The sequence below is a fragment of the Anomaloglossus baeobatrachus genome, chromosome 3 (genome assembly GCF_048569485.1).
Source record: "Anomaloglossus baeobatrachus isolate aAnoBae1 chromosome 3, aAnoBae1.hap1, whole genome shotgun sequence".
NCBI classification, from domain to species: domain Eukaryota; kingdom Metazoa; phylum Chordata; class Amphibia; order Anura; family Aromobatidae; genus Anomaloglossus; species Anomaloglossus baeobatrachus.
The window spans coordinates 75648294-75674694 of NC_134355.1; the positions used below are offsets into that span (position 1 = coordinate 75648294).

The 26401-nt window shown below is 41.4% G+C and overlaps 1 protein-coding gene across 2 annotated transcripts in view; it reads left to right on the top strand.

Annotated features, from left to right (window-relative positions):
* MEIS1 (Meis homeobox 1) overlaps window positions 1–26401 on the top strand; it is a 222365-nt gene that overhangs the window by 99944 nt on the left and 96020 nt on the right. For both annotated transcript variants that reach the window (XM_075339267.1, XM_075339268.1), the window contains exon 8: window positions 10348–10493. In XM_075339267.1, coding sequence (XP_075195382.1) covers window positions 10348–10493 — 146 coding nt within the window. The remainder of the gene's footprint in view (window positions 1–10347; window positions 10494–26401) is intronic.

Below are 26401 nucleotides of genomic sequence, written 5' to 3' on the forward strand. Positions count from 1 at the left end.
ATCATAGTCAAGAAGTGGGGCAATATGGATAACAGCTTACAACCTTGCCTTTTCAATAAAGCGCTCTCCACAATAGAGGTACCGAGTCCCTATGTGTCTAGCTTCATAGTCGGGAAGGATAGGGCGGGACAATTTGGATAACAGCTGAAACCTTCCCTTTTTGGCCCAATGTGTCTAGTATCACAGTCATGAAGTATGGGGGGACAATATGGATGACATCTTACAACCTTCCCTTTTCAGGAAAGCATTTGCCCAATAGAGGTACCGAGTCCCTAAGTGTCTAGCATCATAATTATTATTATTATTATTTATTGTTACAGCGCCATCAATTCCATGGCACTTTACATGTGAAAGGGGTGTACATAATAGGGACAAGTACAATAATCATAAACAATACAAGGCACAGACTGGTACAGAAGGATAGAGGTCCCTGCCCGCAAGGGCTCACAGTCTACAAGGGATACAGTGCCTACAAGTAGTATTCAACCCCCTGCAGATTTAGCAGGTTTACACATTCGGAATTAACTTGTGACATTTGGACTGTAGCTCAGCCTGGAAGTGTGAAATGCACTGCAGCAAAAAAGAATGTTATTTCTTTTTTTTTTTTTTTTTTTTTAAATTGTGAAAAGTTTATTCAGAGTGTCATTTATTATTCAACCCCTCAATCCACCAGAATTCTGTTTGGTTCCCCTAAAGTATTAAGAAGTATTTCAGGCATAAAGAACAATGAGCTTCACATGTTAGGATTAATTATCTGTTTTTCCAGCCTTTTCTGACTAATTAAGACCCTCCCCAAACTTGTGAACAGCACTCATACTTGGTCAACATGGGAAAGACAAAGGAGCATTCCAAGGCCATCAGAGACAAAATCGTGGAGGGTCACAAGGCTGGCAAGGGGTACAAAACCCTTTCCAAGGAGTTGGGCCTACCTGTCTCCACTGTTGGGAGCATCATCCGGAAGTGGAAGGCTTATGGAACTACTGTTAGCCTTCCACGGCCTGGACAGCCTTTGAACGTTTCCACCTGTGCCGAGGCCAGACTTGTCCGAAGAGTCAAGGCTAACCCAAGGACAACAAGGAAGGAGCTCTGGGAAGATCTCATGGCAGTGGGGACATTGGTTTCAGTCAATACCATAAGTAACGTACTCCACCGCAATGGTCTCCGTTCCAGACGAGCCCGTAAGGTACCTTTACTTTCAAAGCGTCATGTCAAGGCTCGTCTACAGTTTGCTCATGATCACTTGGAGGACTCTGAGACAGACTGGTTCAAGGTTCTCTGGTCTGATGAGACCAAGATCGAGATCTTTGGTGCCAACCACACACGTGACGTTTGGAGACTGGATGGTACTGCATACGACCCCAAGAATACCATCACTACAGTCAAGCATGGTGGTGGCAGCATCATGCTGTGGGGCTGTTTCTCAGCCAAGGGGCCAGGCCATCTGGTCCGCATCCATGGAAAGATGGATAGCACAGCCTACCTGGAGATTTTGGCCAAGAACCTCCGCTCCTCCATCAAGGATCTTAAGATGGGTCGTCATTTCATCTTCCAACAAGACAACGACCCAAAGCACACAGCCAAGAAAACCAAGGCCTGGTTCAAGAGGGAAAAAATCAAGGTGTTGCAGTGGCCTAGTCAGTCTCCTGACCTTAACCCAATTGAAAACTTGTGGAAGGAGCTCAAGATTAAAGTCCACATGAGACACCCAAAGAACGTAGATAACTTGGAGAAGATCTGCATGGAGGAGTGGGCCAAGATAACTCCAGAGACCTGTGCCGGCCTGATCAGGTCTTATAAAAGATGATTATTAGCTGTAATTGCAAACAAGGGTTATTCCACAAAATATTAAACCTAGGGGTTGAATAATAATTGACCCACACTTTTATGTTGAAAATTTATTAAAATTTAACTGAGCAACATAACTTGTTGGTTTGTAAGATTTATGCATCTGTTAATAAATCCTGCTCTTGTTTGAAGTTTTCAGGCTCTAACTTATTTGCATCTTATCAAACCTGCTAAATCTGCAGGGGGTTGAATACTACTTGTAGGCACTGTAGGTGAGGATACAGTAGGTGAGGGTAGAGCTGATTGTGCGGTGCTGTATCAGACTGAGGGTTACGGCAGGTTGTAGGCTTGTCGGAAAAGGTGGGTCTTCAGGTTCCTTTTGAAGCTTGTCAAGGTAGGCGAGAGTCTGATGTGTTGTGGCAGAGCATTCCAGAGTATGGGGGAGGCACGGGAGAAATCTTGGATGCGATGGTGGGAAGAGGAGATGAGAGGGGAGCAGAGAAGGAGATCTTGTGAGGATCAAAGGTTACATGCAGGTAAGTACCGGGAGAATAGGTCAGAGATGTAGGGAGGTCACAGGTTGTGGATGGCTTTGTAGGTCATGGTTAGGGTTTTGAACTGGAGTCGTTGGGCAATGGGAAGCCAGTGATGGGATTGGCAGAGAGGAGAGGTTGGGGAGTAGCGGGGGGACAGGTGGATTAGCCGGGCAGCATAGTTTAGAATAGATTGTAGGGGTGTGAGACTGTTAGAAGGGAGGCAACAGAGCAGGAGGATGCAATAATCTAGGCGGGAGATAATAAGGGCATGTATTAGGGTTTTTGCAGCTTCTTGGGAAAGGAATGTTCGGATCCATGAAATATTTTTGAGTTTGAGGCGGCAGGAGGTGAAGAGGGCTTGGATGTGTGGCTTGAAAGAGAGATCAGAGTCTAGGAATACTTCCAGGCAGTGAGCACGTGGGACCGGGGAGAGTGGGCAGCTATTGACATTGATGGATATGTCAGGTGGGGGAGTTGAGTGATGGGTGGGAAAGACAATGAATTCTGTTTTGTCCATGTTCAATTTTAAGAATCGAGCAGAGAAAAAGAAAGGATAGGGCGGGACAATATGGATAACAGTTGACAACCTTCTTTTTTTGGCTCTATGTGTCTAGCATCACAGTCAGGAAGGATGGGGGGACAATATGGTTAACAGCTTACAACCTTCCCTTTTCGGGAAAGCATACTCCACAATAGAGGTACCGAGTCTCTATATGTGTAGCGTCAGTCGGGAAGGATAGGGTGGACAATATAGATAACAGCTTACAACATTCCCTTTTTGGGAAAGCATATGCCCAGTAGAGGTACCGAGTCTCTATATGTGTAGCGTCACAGTCGGCAAGGATAGGGGGGACCAACCCTAAAAATCCACAATCTCCGAATCTACAATTATCAAAACATTTCCTGACAAAATATTCCTCCTTGCTGTTTGCTTTCTCTTTTCTCTGTTTCTCTAAGTCGCGTCGGACAAGAGCAAGGGTTTATTGTTTTAGGCTTTTCTGAACACGCATCAGTATTTACACTGGATTCAACGCATTTGCTTCCAATGAAAATCTTGTCTTAGATTACAGCTCAGCAGTGTAATTTTCCTCCCAGATGGGAGCGAAGTAGCTGTATTTGCCTAAAAACAGTAGGAAGAACAAACTATGCATTAAGCCCGGGCTGTTTTTGGCTTGACCTAATGATGTAACAGAAACCTTTTATTTGGGATAGGTCATTGCCAGAGATGGAAGGAGGGGATCTGGCCGTCGCTTGAAAGGTTTTCTTCTTTGTATTTACATAAGTCTTCACTTACAAAATTCTGTGCTTAATGCTTCTGCTTTCATAAAGCAGAAATAAACAGGAAAGCTTCTGGTGAGTGTTATACGCGGAATGCAGAAAGGTTTTCCTCTCCTAATGGAGTATATAATTCAGGTGCCCTTAAGGCATGCTTTCAGGAATTCTTTTGCCTGAGGTAATGGGAAGCTAAGGCTGTTTTAAGGCCTTGATTATCTACTGATGCACAAAGCTTAATAAAAAGTCATGACGTTCGGATTGTACTGGATATTTCCATAAATAATCAATTGCCTTTTTTTTCTTATATTATTGCAACGTTTAAAGCCGAGGCCGTTCTGCATTTCTTTTCTAATATTACTGCAGGTTGTAAAATTAACATAGCGGCCGTCTATCCTGGGTAAAAAAAAAAAAATCGGCTAAAATATACAAAAAATTGTTGTGCTGTTTAATCAACAAATATCTATTTCTTTTTTTGAATGGCTCCTCTTTAGCATATAAAGTAGATTGGCTCATTGAAATGTTAAATGCAGATGATTTGCTTCGACGGGTCTTTGCCTCTTTGATGCCGTTTTAGATTTTCATGGTTTTTGCAATGAAAGAATAGGAAAATCCCAGCACAAACAGATCAGGTTTGAAGAGCCAGTCACCTCATCAAAGTCATTGTTTATGGTTTCACTAGGGTTACTGCAGACACGTTGCAAATTGACTGTAGATTTAGTTTTTTTTTCTCACATGTATTCCTAGAACTCCAGTTGGTAGAAACATGTGCCCACTAGCCGCGGGTTCATTTACATATCATTTGCAGGTTTTCTCTTTTTTTTAACACACTTGAGATTTTCAGGCACTAAACACACCTTTGTTTATAATAATGTTTAATTAATGGAGATGTAATTAAAATGCATATGTAAAAAGTACTGTGGCCTTCTCCAGGATCCTCATCTTATACTAAGACTTTATAGAATAATTTCCAGGAAATACAAATTAAAGGGAACCTGTCACAAGATTTTGGCCTTCTAAACTAAAACTAGCATCTTAAGCAGCGCCTGTTAGTGATATGTCGGTCGCGAACGATCCGACACAAAGATCCGTCTCCCTGCCATGACCGACAGGAGCCGGATCACTAGTGTGAGCCACTAAAATCACTAAACGGCTTTTTTCGCCGCTGGAGCCCCACCCACCCGCGGCTGGGCTCCAACTACTCAACAATCTAATTGGTCACTTGTAAGTGGGCGGTGTTTAGCCGTGGGTGGGTGGGATTTTGGAGGCGTCATTATAATCTTAAATATGTGTTCACCTGGGGTGAACACATATTTAATAAGGAGCCGAGAATGAGCTGAAAGATCCGGCTCTTTTTGGTGAGCAGAGCCATGGGAACCAGATCACCAAAAAGAGCCGGACTGCCCATCACTAGCGCCTGTGCTGCATTCTATAAAGGTGCATGTTATCCTCTGACCCCCTTTATAGCCCCCATATATACCTTTACAAAATCTCCCTCCTTGTATGTAAATTCTCCGGTCCAGTCTGATGGGCGTCCTAATCTGGGCCTCCTGTCCCTCTTTTCACCCTTCTTCTGTACTGATTGACGTGGATGGTGTCTCAGACTCCAAATCTCCATATTCCCAGCTCGCGCAGGTGCACAGAGCCGAAAACATAGCTGTGCCTGTGCGAATCGGCGAGTTCTCTGCGCAGGTGCAAGGTTTTGCCTGGCAATGTGGATGAAGCAGGTGACATCATCCATATCGCCGACCAAAATCTCGCATAGGGCAGAGCGAAGTGCGCCTGCGTGAGCTGGAAATATGAGATGAAGAAAAAAGAAAAATCAGCTCACCTATCACCCAATACTGCTAGATCCATGGGTTGCACGAGATCCGCTGGTCAGTCCTAACCAGCATTCAATGAACAGCAGAAGGAAGAAAGGTTGGATCCAGCACCAATTCCCGCCTGCGTGAGCTGGAAATATGTCTGCACAGGCGCAAGATTTTGACTATCTATGTGGATGGCATCCGAGGCGCCATCCACATTAATCTGGAGAAGACCACAGTACTTTTTACATATGCATTTTAATTACATCTCCATTAATTAAAATTTATTATAAACAAAGGTGTGTTTAGTGCCTGAAAATCTCAAGTGTGTAAAAAAAGAGAAAACCTGCAAATGATATGTAAATGAACCCCCGGCTAGTGGATACATGTTTCTACCAACTGAAGTTCTAGGAATCCATGTGAGAAAAAATTAAATCTACAGTCAATTTGCAACGATTCTTTGGTAACCGTAGTGAAATCATAAACAATGACTTTGATGGGGTGACTGGCTCTTCAAACCTGATCTGTTTGTGCTGGGATTTTCTTATTCCTTCATTGCAACAACCATGAAAATCTAAAATCCGCGTAGATGGGCAAACTCTTGCGCCTGCGTAGACAGATTCCCAGCTTGCGCAGGCGCACTTCGCTCTGCCCTGCGCAAGATTTTGGTTGGCGATATGGATGATGTCACCTGCTTCATCCACATCTTTAGGCAAAATCTTACGCATGCGCAGAGAATTCGCCGATTCGCACAGGCACACCTATGTTTTTGGCTCTGCCCGCAACCGGGCAGAGTAAAATGCACCTGCACGAGCCGGGAATATGGAAATTTGGCGTCCGAGGTATCATCCAAGTCAATCAGCAGAGAAGGAGGGTGAGAGGAGGGACAGAAGGCGTAGATTAGGATGCCCATTGGATTGGACCGGATAGTCTACATAGAGGGCGGGAGATTTTATAAAGGTATTTTTGGGGGCTGCAGGGTGTCAGGGGGTAATGTACACCTTCATAGAATGTAGCTCAGGTGTTAGCTAAGGTTCTAGTTATAGTTTAGAAGGACAAAATCTAGTGGCAGGTTCCTTTTAAAGATAAGATGAGCCAGAGTTGTGTGCATGGAGTTTGGATATCAGTACAATTCAGTGCATACGGGTGGCACAGTGGCTCAATGGTTAGCACTGTATGATGGCTCAGTGGTTAGCACTGAATGATGACTCAGTGGTTAGCTCTATTGCGTTTCAGCGCTGGGGTCCTGGGTTAAAATCTCACCAAGGACAATATCTGGAAGGAATTTGTATGTTCTCCCCGTGTTTGTGTGGGTTTCCTCTGGTTCTTTCCTGTATTCCAAATACATACTGATAGGAAATTTAGAATCGGAGCCCCAAAAATGTAATGTCTGTGAAGAGCTATGGCATATGATAGCGATATGTATATTATAAATAAATATGGTGCCACTGCAAATTTAAATCTGAAACAGATTCACCAAAACTATCTCTTGGCCCCCATACACATTAGATAGATAGTTATCAATCTTTCAGTTGACACAAATCACTCCCAAATTCCCTATAACCACCGCAGTCCCTTTCATCCAGGTGCAACTGGCATCGCCTAGCAACTTCCATTCTGTGTGTGCCCTCCAAATGTCCCCCCACAGCCAAAGTAACTGTGCGTTTTCTGCTAGTCGCTGCACACGGAGGATGGGGACTGTGGTGGCTGTGGGCTGTGTCAGGGCAGGTAATAGAATGGGGGGGACTCGGGAAAAATATGCTTGAGTCACGGATTGACTCCTAATGTGCTTGGTACTCAAGTCAAGCATTTCTGAATGGCTGACATGCTTGATTTGAGTACCAAGCATCCAGTTTTGTGCTTGCTCATCGCTAGTCATTTGTCTACATCGTCTACATTTATCAGTGATTTAGAAACAGGGATATATATTTTCTCATCTAGATAGGTGTATTAGTCAAGACTGAAGAAATTCTTAGCAAGAACTTATGGGCTTTTCAAATGGCAGCCATATTGTTTGTCACCGTCCTAGGCAACCTTTATTACAAGACAACAAACTGATTAGAGATTTTAAAGGGAACCTGCCATTAGATACATACTGCCTGAACCACAGGGACTGCCTGAACCACGGGGACTGCCTTGAACCACGGGGACTGCCTGAACCACGGGGACTGCCTGAACCATGGCGACTGCCTGAACCATGGCGACTGCCTGAACCAGGGGGACTGCCTGAACCACAGGGACTGCCTGAACCACGGGGACTGCCTGAACCATGGGGACTGCCTTGAACCACGGGGACTGCCTGAACCATGGCGACTGTCTGAACCATGGCAACTGCCTGAACCAGGGGGACTGCATGAACCACGCAGACTGCCTGAACCACGTGGACTGCCTTAACCATGGGGACTGCCTGAACCATGGGGACTGCCTGAACCATGGGGACTGCCTGAACCACAGGGACTGCTTGAACCACGGGGACTGCCTGAACCATGGGTACTGCCTGAACCACCGGCATTGCATGAACCATGGGAACTGCCTGAACCATGGGGACTGCCTGAACCACCGGGACTGCCTGAACCACTGGGGCTGCCTGAACCACGCAGAATGCCTGAACCACGGGGACTGCCTGAACCATGGGGACTGCCTGAACCATCGGTACCTTAACCATGGGAACTGCCTCAAACTAGTCAAGTCTCTCCATATAGTCGCTGGCCCAATATCAAAATATGTTTACCCTGAAAATCTGCAGTGTTTCAAAATAGAACATACCTGGCGGCAATCACGCAGTCAAGCTCCGCTTCATCCTGCCAATGGTTTGGGCAGCACAGAGCTAATGGCAGGTTCCCTTTAACACTTTGGAAGCATCATTACATAGAAGTATGATAACGTTCAGGGACACATCCCTATACCTCGCTTTGGTGTATACAGAGAATGCAGTTCAGGTGTTTTTCCTTTTTCATCACATTATTAAACTTAATGGAGCTTATCCTATTGTCAGCTGAATAGTTCATAGAGCATCAGAGTATGATACAGCTTCCTTTCATTAGTCGTCTTAGCTACTTGGAATTGTGCACATCGCAAGCTCAGGAATTTTACTTTTTACTTTGTGCTTGAGTTTAAGAAATATCATCAAACTAACATTAGCAACTTATAAAATTACAGCTTAAGAGAGAGCCTATCACATAAAAAATATAGTCTGATCTGACAGCATCATGTTATAAAGCAGGCGGAGCTGGGCAGATTGATATATACACTTCTCAGCATTGAAAATGCAACACTAAGAAATAAAAGTCATGGAGTTATGGAAATCACAGGATAGATAGACAAGTTAAAGATAACGAAATGAAAAAATGGAAGCAAAATGATGAAAACATCTCAATTTATTCATCATCCAGTATAAGCACCATGAACAAATATATGCATTTACACGGCTTGACTGCTATCAATGAGGTTACTAGGGGTTGTCTGATGAATGATCTTCCCTGCCAAAAGGAATATGACACACAAATCATCAAGATCTGCTGCTGCCATATGTGCTTGATGAGAGACAAGTCCAGATACAATGAAGGTCATGATACCCTGTTTAGGCCATGCAGGCTGCTCAATGTGGCATGAGAAACATGCTTCTTTTCTTGAAAAACTACTCCTGGGCCATTTTGGAGAAATATATGTATCAATGATTCCACAACCAAATCAATTTATCACCTGGAGGGAAGAGTAGATAATGCAGGTTGCTGTACATTATGCCAACCCCACACGATAATTCCCGGGAGTAAGACCAGTTTCTTTCCTGAAGGCCACTTCATGGAGTTGTCTACCTGGTCTTGTCAGATTTGAAGAATGGTGCGTATTGATTCATTCTGTACTGCAAGTGAAATTAGACATCACATACCAAGCCTAAGGAGTCAGTGTCTACACCAAGCATCAAATGGTGTTCCCACAAGATTGGTCTATGAGCCAGACGTCCAGCTACAGGTCATGTTTCATTGACCTCATGCCACCGCTCTCAAAGGCTATCATAGTCCTGACCAAGAAGGCAATGATAACTGGAATGGAGGTCCATCCTTTTCAGCGATGAGTTCCACTTTTGTCTTGGAAGCAATGATAGCCAGGGATTGGTCTGGAGCAACCCAATAAAGAGGCCTTATGAGGAAACATGAAAGTATCCCAACTTGACCACACCAAAATTGAAATACGCTTAACAAAGATTTAACAGAGGCTGAAATGTTGCTTATAGAATAAAGAAGATGCATTGAGAAATCACCCACTGGCATTGCTTATTCTGAGCTGATCCCTTGGATATGACGTGCATACCTTACTTACTGTTGAACATGTGGATTGCATGATTACAAGGTTTCCACAGTAGGTGCTGCAAACTGAATGGCTTTTGCATATCAAACTTGACGACACCTGGCCGCATGTTGCTCTTGTACTGTGAGCAACCCGTGTTGCCTAAATGTGATATCATGACCTGCAACATCTCCAAACTTTTCACCCACAGTGGGATGTCATTAGGTGTAAAGGCAGCTGCCAGCAGCAGATCTTGACGATTTGGGTAATCAAGTGCATTTAGCATGGCAGAACACTCCTCAGACAATGAATAGCCTCATTGATAGCAGCCAAGGCATCTAAGCTCATGTATTTATGCGTGTGGTGCTCATATCAGTAATAATTTTCATAATGGACGAAAACAGGGAACATTAGACATAAATGTATATTGGACAAACGCTTTGAGGGATAGTGCAGCTACCTAAATTCTGTACAACCAATTACATTTCATTTCACTATAAAATATGTCCTAGCTTTATTTTGATTGAAACTTTTCACAGTATATAGATTTTCTATTAAAAATTCAGTGAACAGTTAATTACTTTTTACATTTACAAGCTTATGTTGTGTTTATAGATTTAGATGTGAATAGATAAACCAATATCTGAATTGTCTTTGTACAGGAGATGGTTTGGACAACAGTGTAGCCTCACCGAGCACGGGAGACGATGACGACCCCGACAAAGATAAAAAACGTCATAAAAAGCGTGGTATTTTTCCTAAAGTAGCCACAAACATCATGAGGGCATGGCTCTTCCAACATCTAACGGTAAGTCCATCAGCTATTTACCTGTTACAAGAAAAATATTTCAATAAAAGTCCTCCAAAGTTTACTGTTATTTAAAGAGTTATTCCCATCTCCAAGATCCTATCCCAATATGTAGTAGGTGTAATAATAATAATAATAATAATAATAATAATAATAATGTTAGCAAATACCTCCAATTAGTAATGTAGTATAGTTCTTCTGAATAGCTATGTTACTTACCTCATGTGCAGGGCATTGCAGTAGCATAGGTATCCATGGATACATGCAATGCCCTGCACATGAGGTAAGTGACATAGCTAATCAGGAACACTATACTAGACTTCTAATTGGAGATATTTTCTAATATTCTTATTATTACACCTACTACATATTGGGATAGGATCTTGGAGATGTGAATACCTCTTTAATTATGGTATATGAAATTGGCACTGTAGTCTCCATACTATGGCTGCCGTCTGATTTTTGTTTTGCCTTTTTAATTTCATAACTGCCTCTTTGAGTGGATGCTCCAAAACGGACAAAATAGACCATTTCCTCACCATTGACAAACATTGACCAATCTGTAGAATTCACAAGGGTTACTTTAACTTTTGGAGCTGATCTTTTTGTTAGCGGACGAAGGAGCAAAGGGGTATAAACTCCTTGAACAGTCTTCCAATACTTATAAAGTGGGGTGCAAACAGATTGGCACATATCAAACTCCAACCAATCTGATATTGATGACTATTACTTTAGCGCAATTTTGCACATTTTCCCATACATGGTCCTTATAGCAATCTGGACCATTTTGATGAAGCACCAGATTCAGGGATGAAACATTATTTGTATTGGATTGTATAAATACATTTTTCCTTCATTATCACTCCACTGAGAGCCAGGTCTTCATATTTATATCACGATTTAGAAAACTAATTAGGTACTACCTCACTTACTGAGTGATGTATACCATTATCTACAATCCTATAGATAGGTTGTTAATATATAAATACTGGGCAACCCCTTTAAGGAACAGATCTAGTATAATGCTTCCTAACATGTCTGATTTAAAGGGAATCTGTCATCAGGTTTTTGCTATGTAATCTGAAGACAGCATGCTGCATAGGTTAAAACATAGAATTCAGGGATGCCTGTCTTGTCAAGGTCTGATCTATTGTTCATTTGCTATGTTCGGTTAACCAGTACGACTTATCATTGCTTGGATAACAATGTCATGCACACGACCGTCCGGCACGCCCCCTCCTCTGATTGACACCTCACTGTCAAAGTACAATCTTTATATAGAGCCTGGTGGAGGCAGGGAAAACTCTCTTGGCTCTGCTACATTGCTAAACCTAAAGATTCTGATTGATTCAGAACAGCTGCTTAATATAATCTAAGTGATACATAGTTGGATTTAGGATCTCCTTTCCTTCATCATGCTGCTCTCAGATGAGGTAGAAAAACCCTACTGACAGATTCTCTTTAATGAGGTTGTGTAGGCCTCATTATGACGTTGTGGGGGCCTGGTATTAACAAGAGGACCCTAAGATAACATAATTCAAAAGTCAGCCGAGGAAGTTAGTTTTACTTTCTTCTGTTTGCCATCATGGATGTTGGACCGGGGTCCTGCAAATATTTTTGCTCAACTCTGTTGGTGTACAATTGTATAAAAGGCCACATATGTAAAAATTGAACTGGAGTACTGGAACCCTATTTTGCTAACATAAAGAGCAATAGGAGAAATTTTAATTTTTCAGTTTGCACACTGTGAAAGAATAATTAGCACAATTAATAGTGTTAAGGTGAACACTTAACCAGGGTTCACTCGTGTTACCTACTACCTGACCTAATTGGTGTTAGATCAAGTGCATGCTTGAAAAATGACATCAGACGCACACAGTCGGATGTTCATCTTTCCTCGATCAGAGATGGCCCAGAACAGATTTTATTTCAACTGAAACATGCCCTTATATAACCTAGGAAAGGGGCATGGTCAGCTCTACAGTGGGCATTCCCGGATGTGTCCATTGGTCAGTGGGTTGAACAATGTGTTAGTTCATGAGCTGATTGGTGGGAGTCATCGTAGGCGAGTCTATGACATCATCGAGGTGGATCTGAGGTGCTGCTGATAGGTGGGTCTATGATGTCATTGGGCAGATCCATGGTGACACTGATGGGCTGGTCTATGACACCATTGGGCAGTCTGTGGTGACGTTGATGGGCAGGTCTATGATGCCATCGGGGGCCATCTTCGATACCTCTGAAAACTGGCTTATGTATAGAGAATTGACTTAATTGAACACACTTCCCACAGTCCCCTATGTTCAGATATTAAGTATTTGATCCACTGGCTCTCCTTAACAATAGCAGATCGTCTCACTGCGCTTATGTTATATTTAGGTAAATGGCGTCTCTTTAAATTTCAATCCACTGTCGTAATATTTAGCTATTCTAGTAGCGAGCTTATATATAGATATAGCTGATAAGACAATATTATCATCGCTGTAATTATATAATGTAATCTATATACAAAGATAAGCAAAATACAGGAAATTCATTTTGTTATCTCCACGTGCGCATAACAAACATTCGGAGGTTTTGCATTGACAAACCCGGGTCTGTTTATGTTGTAACGTTACCATTAAACACATAAAGAGATTCATGTCAAAATTTGCTAAAGATAATGTAACAAATCTTAAATAAACAACATAAAATACAAGCTCTAAACTTATTTGCATTAGTATCAATATATGCAGCAAATGTTTACTTAAGTTCACGGGCGAGAGTTATTCTACTCGTTTCCTACATCCAAAAGGAAATCAACAATGTGTAATAATTTTTTTCCTGTGCGCTCCCCGGAGACTACTAAAGCACAGTGCATTGTCTGAATTGGTTCTGAGTGGTTCATTGAATGTACCGGTATTGCTGATTCAGAGGTCTTCCATGTACTCATTGAACCAATTAGTGTTTTAAGTCATGAACCACACAAGTGTTTATTCTTAGATTGAGGTGGCATGAAGCCTATCTTTATTAACCTCTTTCTAGTTTTTAATACCCTTTCACCCATCCATTCGGTGAATTATTTATTGGATTATCTCTAGTGGTTGCAAAGTTAAGTTACTAAATCATAAAGATGTAACTGAAAAAAAGCTTGGCTTCTTTCTATCTTTTAGTATGGCCGAACAAGATGTATGGCTTTCATATATTCCCATATTAAGTTTATTTTTGTGCTGAGATTCCCCATTTTTGGTTGTATTTGGAGGGGGAGCATTTGAGTATTATTATTATTTATTCTTATAGCACCATTTATTCCATGGCGCTTTACAAGTGAAAAGGGTATACATAAAAAACAAGCACAGTGCTCATGAACAAAACAAGGCACAGACTGGCACACGAGGAGAGAGGACCCTGCTCGCGAGGGCTCACAGTCTAGGGTAAGCGTAAGGATACAGTAGGTGAGGGTGGAGCTGGTCGTGCAGCGGTACAGTGGACTGAGGGTTACTGCAGGTTGTAGGCTTGTTGAAAGAGGTGGGTCTTCATGTTCCTTTTGATGCTTTCCACGGTAGGTGACAGTCTGATATGCTGGGGTAGAGAGTTCCAGAGTATGGTGGAGTATATTCTATATTGTGTTGATTTGACTAGACAGTAGAGATGATCAATTTGATTTGCGTTGGCTTAGTCCGCTGTCCGGTCCTCCATTGAAGTCATTCTTTACTTCTGAGGACCAAGAATTCCGGGTTGAGAAGTATCATGGAGGACTGAACCTTGGATGAAAACAAATAAATAAATACCCTGTAATAAATAAATTAATAGTAATAGTACATGAAATAACATGGTGTACTTAGTTGACACTTATTTGATCAACAGAGCGTAAAATTCATTCCATTACGAGAAAGTGTACCTAATCAGGGTCCATAACTCTTGCAGTTCACCTTGCTATGTGTCATCACTAAAATCAGGGCAACAATGTGTATCCAATCAGGATAGTGCCTTACTAGTGATGAGCGAACCCGAGGTTCTGTGTTCGTACAGAACATGGACCTTACTAAAACAATCAGTGTTCGAGTTCAGAGTTCGGGTAGTTTGCATATGTAAACCACTCTAGCAAGCAACATTGTGCTCAAGTATGCTCAGTGCTCAACCCAGTGTGAGCTGCTTACAGTGTTTGAATGGCTAGCACTTGGGGTAACAACAGCATGATCAGATGTAGTGTGTAATGATGAGCAAGCTATGGAAGTTCGGTTTGCTGGCCGAACCTTGAACAATGAGGTTTATAAACACTGATTGGCAGTTTGAGTCTCTGCCCACTTATAGCCAGCCATAAGCAGAATACTTCCGAGGGAGGGTGGGCGTACTTTTTCAAACTTTTTTTGTTGTTGCATATTACATCTAATCACGCTGTTGTTACCCCCAGTGTGAGCCGTTCAAACACTGCAAGCGGCTCGCACAGGGATGAGCACCAAGCATACCTGAGCACAGCATTGCTCGCACAGGTTAAGTTCTCACGTAAAGCAACCGAACTCCGAACCCAAGCTCTGTATTTTTTAGCTGGCGTTCGGTTCGAAAACTGAACCTCTGGTTCACTCATCTCTAGTAGTGTGCACCCCCCAAAAAAGGTTAAACCCTGCCCACCATCCCGCAGAAGTGTTCTGGTTATGGCTGGCTGCATGTGGACGAAGACTCAAACTGCCCCATTAGTGACTTCCATTGGGTTCAGGTCAAGTCTAGGTCCCAAACCGAACTTCATCTAAACTCTGGCTGCACCCTCCGAACCGAACTTTAATGGGTCCGCTCATCTCTATTCTTAACTCTTCTATTTCACATCACTAAAATCAGAATATTTGTACTTGTCCTTTAATATGGAAAAGCAGGTGACTTACATTTATTTGCCATATTTGATTGTTTTGCCATCTCTGTAATTTTGTATGTTTTTTTTATTTTCTTAATATTTTAAATTTAATGGTTTATTTTTAAAGTCTCATCAGCAGGAAATATAGACCAGAATAAAATCCTTATCTTGCAAAATTCTGGATAAAATAATGGTAATGAACTATGACATATCAGCCCCGTACAGTGAGTGCAAAAATTTAAGTACTCCCAATGAAAAATCTCCAGTAATAGGACAATGACCTTCAGGTTGCTCATTTCCTGCTCGTTAATGCCCTGAGAGGTTAAACTCAGGTCTTCTCCGAATCACTAACTGCCATGAAATTCTCTCCCCATTTGTCACTATTACTTAGTCGATCAGGGGAGAGTTTCATATAACTATACATTATTCAGAGCACTTAATTGACACTACCTGATTTTCAACTTAGTATGATAAAACCATGAGAAATGTAAATCTGGCCACTTTCATGTCATGCCACATTATGTTTTATTATTTTCAGTATCACTTTTCCAAATCCACAAGGCAACCCTTTGAAAATTTTCTGCAGATTATTATTTCAGGAGGAGTTGCCAGTACAGATGCATTCTGCTCCGTCTTTCCATAGTAACTGAGGCTTTTATGTAAACTTAAAACTGTTGGAGGGACTTAGGAATTTTTTCTGCAATGTCCACAGATTTAGGTTGCTCAGGTTTAACTCCAGGCATTTTATTCTGCTCTGCATTTGTTTATTCACAACATGTTGATTCAGATATATGACTTGATTATACTTAATACTTCAATAAGTATTATAAAGAAATTACGTTACTGATAGCAAAAAATAATTCAGGTAGAAATACTGTGGAGTAGAGAAGTGCAATAGGGTCTTACCTGGTAGAGAATTGAAAAAGCAAGAAATAAGGTACACTCAGCTATTCAGGTTGTGCAAAGTCAGAACCCCTATGAAGCACATGTAATGGTGGTATCAGCTGCAGCCGCGAGATATAAGACGTATAGTTTAATAGAAGAGGGAATCAGGTGTATGCCATGCTAATACTCAAACTTGATATTAATATAATTCCTTTATTGATCGTACAGGTCGACGCGTTTCAGAGACATCCATCTCCTTCATCAGGACATCAAAGGAACAGTATGACATACTGTTCCTTTGATGTCCTGATGAAGGAGACGGATGTCTCTAAAACGCGTCAACCTGTATGATCAATAAAGGAATTATATTAATATCAAGTTTGAGTATCAGTGCGGAATACACCCGATTCCCTCTTCTACTGAACTGTAAGCAAAAAATAATTAACAACTCAAAGTCATGTAATTACTAGACATGATTTTTGCTGCCCTGGTCTGGCGTACAGTCCGGTCTTCCATAGCAGCCAGTCTTCACTTCTGCACATTCGCATCCTTGCCTCAACATCCTGTGCAATCATCTTGGGTTTACTAGATTCAGTTGGGACATCACTGGGCCTAAAAAGCGCCAAAGGTGCATTGGGGTGCTGGGTCAAGGATGTTGGCCCTAGAAGGGGAAAACATTTGTCCCAGAGGACTCAACCAAAGAGTAGCACACTACAGACTTCTTAGAAAAGATTCTCCTGAAATGATATTTCATGAAAGGATCATACCTGTTGGATTTCCACTGGTTGAACCCTTTGTCCCGGGGATTATCATTACTACTATTTATTTATAAAACCCCATTGATTCCATGGTGCTGTACAAGAGAAGGGGCTACATATAAAATACAGATATAAGTTAGTGTAAACAAATTAACAATGACTTACCTGTACAGAGGGGAGAGGACCCTGCCATTGTGGGCTTACATTCTACAGGATGATGGGGAAGGAGACAGTAGGCTGGTGAGTTGCAGCGGTTCAAGTGGTGTTGTGGCAGCGGGGCTATTGCAGGCTGTAAGCTTTTTTGAAGAGATGAGTTTTCAAGTTTCATCTGACAGATCCCGGAGTGGTGGATAATTGGATGCGTTGGGGTGCAGAATTGCTTGTCTCCAGGAAGAACAAAAAAAGAGTATGTTTAAAGAGAAACCTTTGCTTTACTTTTTTCTATAAATACATTTTTATTTTGTGACAGACTTTGGCTCGACCTTGAGCCATGGCGACTTGATGGATGAACGATATGGAGAAAGATCGAGCATGTGCAAGCCTTGATAGGTCCACCATTACTTTGATTGTATCAAGCCATCAAGTTGCTGGTTTTACTTGTTCCTTCTTTTTTCCAACCATTATGTCCTTCTCAATACTAAACATGAAACTAATCATCTTTGTAAGATATCTTATCAGAGAAATTTGCTTATTTCTCCTTCTGGACTAATGAACCACTCTTAATTCATGGGTAAAATCTGTATTCAGGTTTTCAGGGAAGATAGATTTTATCCATGAATTGAGAATTCTGAGAATGAAAGATCAGTCAAGGAGAAGAAAGAAGTGACTTTCCCTTATAGGATATATTACAAAGTTTCATATATACTATTGATTTATGAAAAAAAGTAGAAAAAAGGTTTAAAAGAACTGAGAGTCCTTGGTGGTTGATACCTTTTAATGGTTAACTGAAAACATGATAATAAATAGCAAGCTTTCGAGACTAGTCAGGTCTCTTCATCAAGCCTGGTATAAAACAAAATCTGAACAGTCAAAAATTTATACACAACAGGATATCTTTATGAAAAAAGTAATAAGGGTGCTTTACACGCTGCGACATCGCTAGCGATCTCGTTGGCGATGTAACACTCCAGATCGCACATACGATTTGCCGAGATCGCACATGTGACCGGTGCTACAAAGAGTGACCTATGTGCGATCTCAGCAAATCTTATCTGCGATCTGGTATGTCACATCGCCAACGAGATCGCTAGTGATGTCACAGTGTGTAAAGCACCCTATAGTTGATCATTACTCTATAAATTTAAACTGCCCAACCCTTATCTTGGAATATTGGGAGTCCTCATTGAATGGTCATCCAGTCCCACTATTATTGACAGGTCAATCTGATTTATCTAATATATGGGGTTACACCCAGTATACAAACAGCCAAAACCAGTGAGAATAACTGCATCTATATGAGACCTGACCCTCCATTATACAATTGACCTGACATATCAGAGATCCTCAAGTACAGTGGAACCTTGATTTATGAGAACAATTCGTTCTGTGAGTGTGCTCGTAAACCAAGTTAATCGTAAAGGAAAGCACATTTTCCCATAGGAAATCATTGGAATTTAGACAATTTGTTCCACAACTTGTAGCAATGTCCCATCCTGGTCCCCTATTGTGCCAACATACAAACACAAGCACGCACAAACACACACAAACACACACACACACATATTATGCTCACCTATCCTCCATTCCCTCGGCGGCCTCTTCCCTAGTGCTTGCAGTCCGCAGACATGTGGATCCGGTAACCATTGCGACCAATGCAGCAGCTGCCGCTGTCAGCCCTTTAGCAGCTGAAGTCATTGGCATGAGCAGCTTGGCTCTGATCGGCCAGCGTGCTGACGTCAAAGGCATGAGTCGCTTGCCTCTGATTGTTCAGCGCGCTGCCTTTGGGAAGCACTGACAGCGGCAGACCCTGCATCGGTCGCGATGGTTACGCGGATCCACATACCTGCGGACTGCAAGAACCAGGGAAGAGGCCGCCGAGGGAACGGCGGATAGGGGAGCATAACAGGTGTGTGTGTGTGTTTGTGCCTGTTTGTGCGGACTGCAAGAGCGGGTTAGAGCACGGTGAAAGTACGGAACCGGAAGTGTGTGCGGTGAGTATTTGCTCGAACAGCAAAGCATTGCTCGTAAACCGAGTCACAAATTTACATCAAGCTTTGCTTGTATAGCAAAATACTCGCACACCAAGTTGCTCGTAAACCGAGGTTCCACTGTATTGTAATGTTGAAATGTTCATCTTCTTGTTGGTGTTAAAGAAGTCAAACAATTTTGATTTTTGTCCTTTATTTTCTTACAAAGGACCCACTTAAGTACCTTTAACAGTTATTTTAGTTTCAAGTTTGAGCCGCCTTCATGTTTTCGCTTTTTCTTTCCTGTGAAAATGCGTTTTTCTCACCTCACCTTACCTACAAAAGCTGATAATAGTTTGAATATTTCAGACAACCTTTTAAACATACACGGTGACACGGAGCTCTTTGTCTGAGCGCTATGATTATGATCTACAATTGCCTGCCTCATTTGCAAACGTTCTCTCTTTTTTTTTTTCTCCCACTTCTTTCTTGTTTAATTTAACAAGAAATGAGTAGTAAATGAAAGCTGCTGTCTGAAATCCCACTGTGAGCCTGTTTTGCACTTGGCTCCCCTGTGAAAAGGCAATTTGTGAAATTATGTGATAGAGTAATTAGTTGAAACCAGGCCTCCTGATTGTTCCCGTGCTTATGTGTTGAGGAGGGTCTGTTATAAAAAAAAAAATATATATATATTTATAAAAAAAAAAATGAAGACATAAAATACCGGGATTATTACCCCGGAACGTTGGCTCTAAGCTTCTTCGTTTATTTGTAAACAGAATATTTAGTGACCACATAGGAAGTTGCTATAATCACGAGCTCGTAAAGAAACCACAGCAGTGCCTTTGGATTTATATTGAGCGCTCATGTAAAATTTAAGCTGGGAAGCCAGCCTCCCTGTTAATGTAATTAGGGTTTAATTTACCACCCTTCGCACTCGGATGTAATAGGGCCTTCATATTTATGCAGTCTTTAAGTACATTATGGAATACCTCTGTGCAGTACTTAGTGCACAGAAACAGGTGTGAGGCCTTTTATATTTCATTTTTACACGGTAAACACATTGTATTTCTTGGGAAATATTAACAGGAATCAGAAGAAAAACAATGTCAGCGTACAAGGTGGTAATGGACAGGTACCCTTTATGTGCTCATGTATTTGCCGATGGTTAAGTAAATTAAAGCAAATGTTAGGGAAATCAATAGGCTTGCAGAGTCTTGGTTGTGCCTCATAGACTCCAGGACAGAATGACAGATGTGGTGCATATGAACCATTTAAGTATTAATGTAAGAAAACTGCCACACTGTGCAGAGCAAGAAAGATTCTGCAATATTAGAGCTTCGGAAAAAAAGAATTAGCTCTGAGCTAAGCATGTGATTAAAGGGAACCAACAGCAGGATTTTCATATATAAAGTAAAGCCAGTGCTATACTGGTGCTAGGATGCCGAATGTAAGCATAGCTTTTGCTCTAAGATTGAAGCTTTTATTTGTGAAACATGTGCACGTAAAGTACCAGCAATGCACTGTTTTTTGATTGACAGGTGCAACAGGAAGGGAATATGTGGGTTGGATCTTACTATATATACCCGCCCCTGTCTGTCTGTGCCGGAATTAATGTCTTGACGGCGACAGGGGGAGGAAGGCCAGGTAGACAGACAGAGGCAGGAAAGGATAGCAAGACCCAACATGACCTATACCATGAATGAAGCTTTAAAGGGAACCAACATCAGGATTTTCATAGATAAAATAAAGTCAGTGCTATACCGGCGCTAGATGCTGAATGTAACCATAGCTTTTGTTCTTACCATAAAAGATGGGGAGTATGGATAGACAATTTAATGGATACTAGGTGATTATTGAATCCCAAATTTATAGGTTGTCTTCTACTACTCTCTGACAACCTTATAAATGTATAGATTTTCTCAAAGACACTCTACTCCAAAGATACAAAAACCTCTGTTGCTCCCTACCCAACCCTCTCTCTCTTTCTCTCTCTTCTCCATTTCCTTCTTTCCTTTACTCTTATAATCTTTTTTTTTTCCTTCCTTCTTTACGTAAGGTTAATTCTTCCTTTTACTACTTACCTTCCCCACCTTTTTTCCTTGATCTTTCCCAGGTTTGCCCCAATAAAGTTCTTTTTCCCTAATTTTGAAATCATAGCTTTTGTTCTGAGATTGGATGTTTTATGTCAGAGATATGTGCAAGTAAAGTTCCAGCAATGCACTATTTTTTGATTGACAGGTGCAACAGGACGGGAATATGTGGGTTGGATCTTACTATATATTCCCGCCCCTGTCTGTCTGTGCTGGAATTAATGTCTTGACGGCGACAGGGGGGGAAGTCTAGGTAGACTGACAGGGGCTATACCATGAATGGAGCTTTAAAGGGAACCATCCAGCAGGATTTTCATAGCTAAAGTAAAGCCAGTGCTATACTGGCTCTAGGATGCTGAATGTAAGCATGGCTTTTGTTCAGTAATTGGATGATTCATTTCAGAAAGATGTGCAAGTAAACTTCCAGCAATGCACTGCTATTTGATTGACAGGTGCAACAAGAAGGAAATATGTGGGTGGGGTCTTGCTATCTATTTGCACCCCTGTCTGTCTGTCTGCACCGGAATTAACTTTTATGACGGCAACAGGGGTAGGAAGGCCAGGCAGGAATAGATAACAAGACCCGACCCTCATATTCCCTTCCTGTTGCATCTGTCAATCAAATAGCAGTGCATTGCTGGAACTTTACTTGCACATATTTCTGACATAAAACATCCAATCTAAGACCAAATTCTATGCTAACATTCAGCATCCTAGCACTAATATAGCACTGACTTTACTTTACAGATGAAAATTCTGCTGGTTGGTTCCCTTTAAAGCTCCATTCATGGAATAGGTTGGGTCGGGTCTTGATATCTATTTCCGCCCCTGTCTGTCTACCTCGCCTTCCTCTCCCTGTCGCCGTCATAGACGTTAATTCCCGTGCAGATAGACAGGTGGGGCAGGAATAAATATTAAGATCCAATCCGCATATTCCCTTCCTGTTTACTTTATATATGAAAATCCTGATGGTTGGTTCCATTTAAAGCTCAATTCATGGTATAGAATTTGTTTTGGTGGTGGGATTGGTTTTAGAGCTGATTTTCATGATTTCATGATATGGTAGTGAATAAATCAGTGATATTATTGATGCATGGGGCATAATGTGCCTCATTATTCACCATTGTCTTAGGAGAAGTAATAGCTGTATTTACATGACCATTGGTTTAGAATCCAAAAATACCGACTTATGGCGAGACCACAAGGTTTGAGACTAATTGTTATTCTCATAGGGTAACAGTTTGAGGGGTCTGTAACACAAACACAACATGCAGTCCTAAAATTAAATTTGTCTACACCCAAGTGAAGCTTCTGTTTTCCTAGTGTTTGAACAGAAGGTGCTCCATGTGGTGCTGGTGTTATTTTCATATTGTAAATTTGCATCTAAAAAAAAAAAATAAATTAGCTATTCAATAACAAAATACTTATTATTTAGAATATTTGGTATCTAAGTCATACCAATCACAGGCTTAGATTTGTGAAATAGGCAGCATTTATCATTTCTTTATATGTTTTGTTACGTATGTTCTAAAATATTGTAGTTGGAATTTTACTTATTTCTTTCTTCAATATTTTACTTATTTGGCTTTCTTTGGTTTCTGAGGATAGTTTGCTTGGAAAACTTAAATAAACCAAACAACCAATTGATTTAAAAAGACACCAAGTCTCCATTTCTCTTGTGGATGCAATGCAGCCAAAGTAAACTCTTCTGTCTGGTTCTCTCTCAATTTACAGCTGATCTCTGGGGTTTCCATGTTGTAGAACAGAAGCTTTTAGATATTGTTTCTCTGCATTATCTAGATAAATGTTAAGGTTACCACTACACATTAGAGCTAAACCTGTTCTTTTTGACAGTATTAGATGACTTTTAAGGTCTACTGTTTTCCCTTATAAAAGATTTTGGTGAAAAGGAGGGTTGGGCATGTTGGATTTTAACATGCCCCATACTTTTGTTCTTAAAGGGTTATTTTCCACACTGATCTTAACACTAGAAGTCCCAAAAATGTCGAGCTCTCTGGATTCCAAAGGTAGAAATGTTAAATAACCCCTCTCTGGGACTTCTAGTGTTAAGGTGTGCATTGGTCCACATCTGTCCGACTGCCTAGGGTGGAAAGGGGTGGAAGGTGTTGTGTTCCTGAATGAGTGACAATTCAGACCAGTAGAATGTCAGAGCCACAGATAAAAACTACACTCTATTTTGCCTCTGCATCATTGGAGGCGCAATCCATTAATCTGGCCAAATTCAGAGCAGTGCTTGAAAGATCTATGGATGCAGTGGTATCTGATAACCTAAGCAATGGGCAGGAAACTTCAGAATTAAAATTGTCCTGTTCTTAAGGAGACAAACTCTAGTGCCACCTATTGGAAATAGCAATCCTAAAAGTCAAAAGTGGCTCTTTATAATGAGCCTTTTCATATGACCTAGGATTTATGCCAGATCAGAACTTCAATTTTCAGACACGGTGTTTCAGAAGATAAATTCTAGGTCATATCAAAAGGCTTGTTATGAAAAGCCACTTTTGACTTTTAGGATTGCTACTTCCCATAGGTGGCACTAGAGTTCATCTACTTCCTACCTGAAGAGACAATTTGAATATATCCCAGAGGAGCAGTGCAGCTATAAGACTCCTCACCACTGACAGCCAGATTGGTTTGTCAGTCTCCTCTAGGAGAAATGTTCTCCTCTTAGACCTCTCTGTTCTTAAGATCATTTAAAATTATTAATAAGAGTTAAATTACACACTTGCATGTTTTTGCAAGCACTTTGCCATTTTACCCATTTACTAAGTTTAGACTTCCCATTTATCTGAATTAAAAAGTGGCTGACCCCCCCTCCTCCCTACTGAGAATACATTTTACTTGTGTATAAGGGAATAGAAGTTGGTCAAACAGAGCTATCTAAAGTGTATGCCCAGCTTTGGGTCTAAGCAACAAAGTAAATATGTAAACCTTGTGGGACTATATTTTTTTAATAATTTGTATAATGGTTATAGATTAAAGTAACCACTATGCAGGGTCAAGGCAAAAATAATCAACTGGCCCGTTGTCCCTGCATCAGCTGATGCATTGGAAGCAGCAAGGATATTGACCACAGATCATGGACTCTTGACATGATGCAATTTCCTGTAATGGGTTATGTTAAGATTTTTTGTGAATTGCTAATTTGATTCTACAGTTAAAGGGGTAATATATGATATGGAATGACTCTCTAATTGATGGGAAGTCCCACTGTTGGGACTCTCCCTGATCCTGAGAATTGGAACTCCGAAGTGTGAAAAGAGTGGTGATGGTTGATCATATGAATTTCAGCTTTAATCCCAATGGGAGTGTTGAAGACGAGACAAACGCTGCACTTGGCAATCTCCAGAGCCCCCATAGAGAATGAATTGAGTGGCAGTGCGCTTGATGTGCCATAACCATTCAATTCACATCCTAGTTTTCTAGCAGCTATGGGATATATTGTCACTTATCCCAAAATAGGGAGATAACTTTCAAACTTGGTACAACACCTTTAAATCCCAAAGACCAGTTGAATGCTGCACTCGGCAATCTCCGGCGCTTCAATAGAGAAAGAATAGAGTGGCAGTGAGCTTGATCTACCAATTCATATTTTAGTTCTCTGTAGTTGGATGATTCCAGTAGCCATGCCCCCAATGATTGGAATTTTATCAATTATCCCAGGAATAAGGGATGACTTTTAAACTTGGAAAAACCTCTTTAAAGTGCCGAAGACCAGCCAAATGTTGCAGTTGGCAATTTCTGGTGCTCCCATAGAGAAATAATGTAGTGGCTGTGCACTTAATCTACCATAACCTCTCAATTGACATTCTACTTCTTGGGACTGGGGGCTTTAAGCAGCCATGGCCCCAACAATCGTGAAGTTATCACTTATCTAGGAATAGGGGACAACTTTCAAACTTGGTACAACCCTTTTAAAGTGCTGAAGACCAGCCTAATGCTGCACTTAGCAATCTTTGGCACTCCCCATAGAGAATGAATGGAGGGGCAGTGTACTTGATCTACTATAACCACTCAATTGACATTCAGGTTCTCGGGATTGGGGGGCTTCAAGCAGTCATGGTCCCAACGATTGTGAAGTTATCACTTATCCTAGAAATAGGGGATAATTTTCAATCTTGGTATAACCTCTTTAATGCACCAAAAACAGCCGAATGCTGCACTCAGCTATTTCCACCGCTTGCATAGAGAATGAATGGAGTGTCAGTGCGCTTAAGGCTGTGTGCGCACGTTGCGTAGTGTTCATGCAGAAATTTCTGCAGCGATTTGGCAGTGCATGTGCACTTCAAATCGCTGCAGAAACACTGCGTAATGGATGCAGTGTGCCTGCAGAATTCATGCGCTCTGGACGCTGCCCCCACCATAGACTCAAGTTGGAGCAGCATCCAAAGCGCACGGAAGAAGTGACATGTTGCTTTTTAGAACGCAGCGCTTCGGCAGCAGCTAAGTGCTGTGTTCTAATATGCAACGTGCAGATGGAATTTGCACAATCTTCATAGATTGTGCTGGGATCGTAGGATGCATGCGCTTATGCTGCAGTGCAATACGCAGCGTAAGCGCATGAAATTACGCAACGTGCGCACACAGCCTAATATGCCTTAACCTCTCAATTTACATTCTAGTTCTTGGGATTGGAGGGGCTTCCAGCAGCCATGCCTCCAACAATTGGGAAGTTATCACTTGTCCCAGGAATAGGGATACGTTTCAAACTTGGTTCAACCCCTTTAATAGCTTTAGACCCTTGTAGTAGTGTGTAATACATGAGCATAAACAAATAAAACAATAGGGTTTAGCCCTGTTTAGTTACCATGACATGAACAAGCAGTTTAGAAACCGTAGTCATGTCAGAGTAAATAGCTCTCCCATGGAGCTCCATCAGATATTCTGCAATAACAATAAAAATGCTTTTCATTATCTTTCTTTGTTGAAATAGCTGTTTGATTTCCAACAATCGCTCCGTCATGTGAGCTACATTAAGATTATACTCAGGCCTGAAAATTAATAGACCAACGGGCCAGTCACATGCTTTTATTGCAATGCTGTGATTCTTTTTCCTCATTCCTGCAGGAATTTCATTATTTTCTAAAGCTGTTCACATGTGATCTAAGGGAGATTTAGTCACGAACATAGAGGAATAATTCTGGCAATGACTGTAAAATGATACAGCAGGACTGATTATGATTTATCACTGCTGGGTCGC